At 38.0% G+C, this 876-nt stretch overlaps 1 protein-coding gene across 1 annotated transcript in view; it reads left to right on the forward strand.

The window, feature by feature from the left end:
• Window positions 1-298: 298 nt before the first annotated feature.
• The window catches only part of LOC106872841 (DNA-directed RNA polymerase III subunit RPC8), a 38487-nt gene continuing 37909 nt past the window's right edge, over window positions 299-876 (forward strand). Inside the window, exon 1 of the mRNA XM_014919974.2 lies at window positions 299-358. Coding sequence (XP_014775460.2) covers window positions 299-358 — 60 coding nt within the window. The remainder of the gene's footprint in view (window positions 359-876) is intronic.

The raw sequence follows: 876 nt of genomic DNA on the forward strand, positions 1-876 counted from the left end.
GTTTATTTTTAGAATGACATTGTAGGGTAGGTATGAGAGGCTGGATCTGACCAGTTTGAACACAAAACAGGTTGAAAATGGCTGGTTTAACCCTCTTGCATTCAGATTACTCTGTCAAATGTAATGCTTATTTATTCACAGTGTTTTGAATAAATCATCCATTATCACATAGCTTCAAGATTGCAATGATTTGTTTGTATATTTTTTTTTTAGAATGACATTGTAGGGTAGGTGTGAGAGGTTTGGATGTGGTTCGTTTTAACTGGTAGAATATTTGGGCCGGATATGTCCACTTTAAATGGTAAAGGAGTTAAATCCTCTCCTTGAAACACTCATATGTCCAAATTGCCCCTTTGTTGTAACTATCCATTACACAGATATAATATTTTGCCTGCATATCTTTTTATATTTTACTTGTTTCAGTCATTAGACTGCAGCCATGCTGGAGCACCACCATAAAGAATTTTTAGTCCAATATATCGACCCTAGTGCTTATTTTTTTAAAAGCCTGGTATTCTATTGGTCTCTTTTGCTGAACCGCTAAGTTATGGGGATGTAAACACACCAACACTGGTTGTCAAGTGGTGGTGGGGGACAAAAACACACACATGACGGGTTTCTTTCAGTTTCTACCAAATCCACTTACAAAGCTTTGGTCGGCCTAAGGCTATAGTAGAAGAAACTTGCTCAAGGTGTCATGCAGTGGGACTGAACTGGAACCACATGGTTGGGGAACAAGCTTCTTTATTTCATTAAATTAGCCATTAAGGCCTTACAAAGAGGGGACAAACAAGGACAGACAAACGTAAAGAAGCTGCGGGCTGGACACGGACATTAATGAAATGAGGGTGATAACAAAAAAAAGGTTGAAATAAA

The sequence above is a fragment of the Octopus bimaculoides genome, chromosome 29 (assembly GCF_001194135.2).
Source record: "Octopus bimaculoides isolate UCB-OBI-ISO-001 chromosome 29, ASM119413v2, whole genome shotgun sequence".
NCBI lineage: Eukaryota > Metazoa > Mollusca > Cephalopoda > Octopoda > Octopodidae > Octopus > Octopus bimaculoides.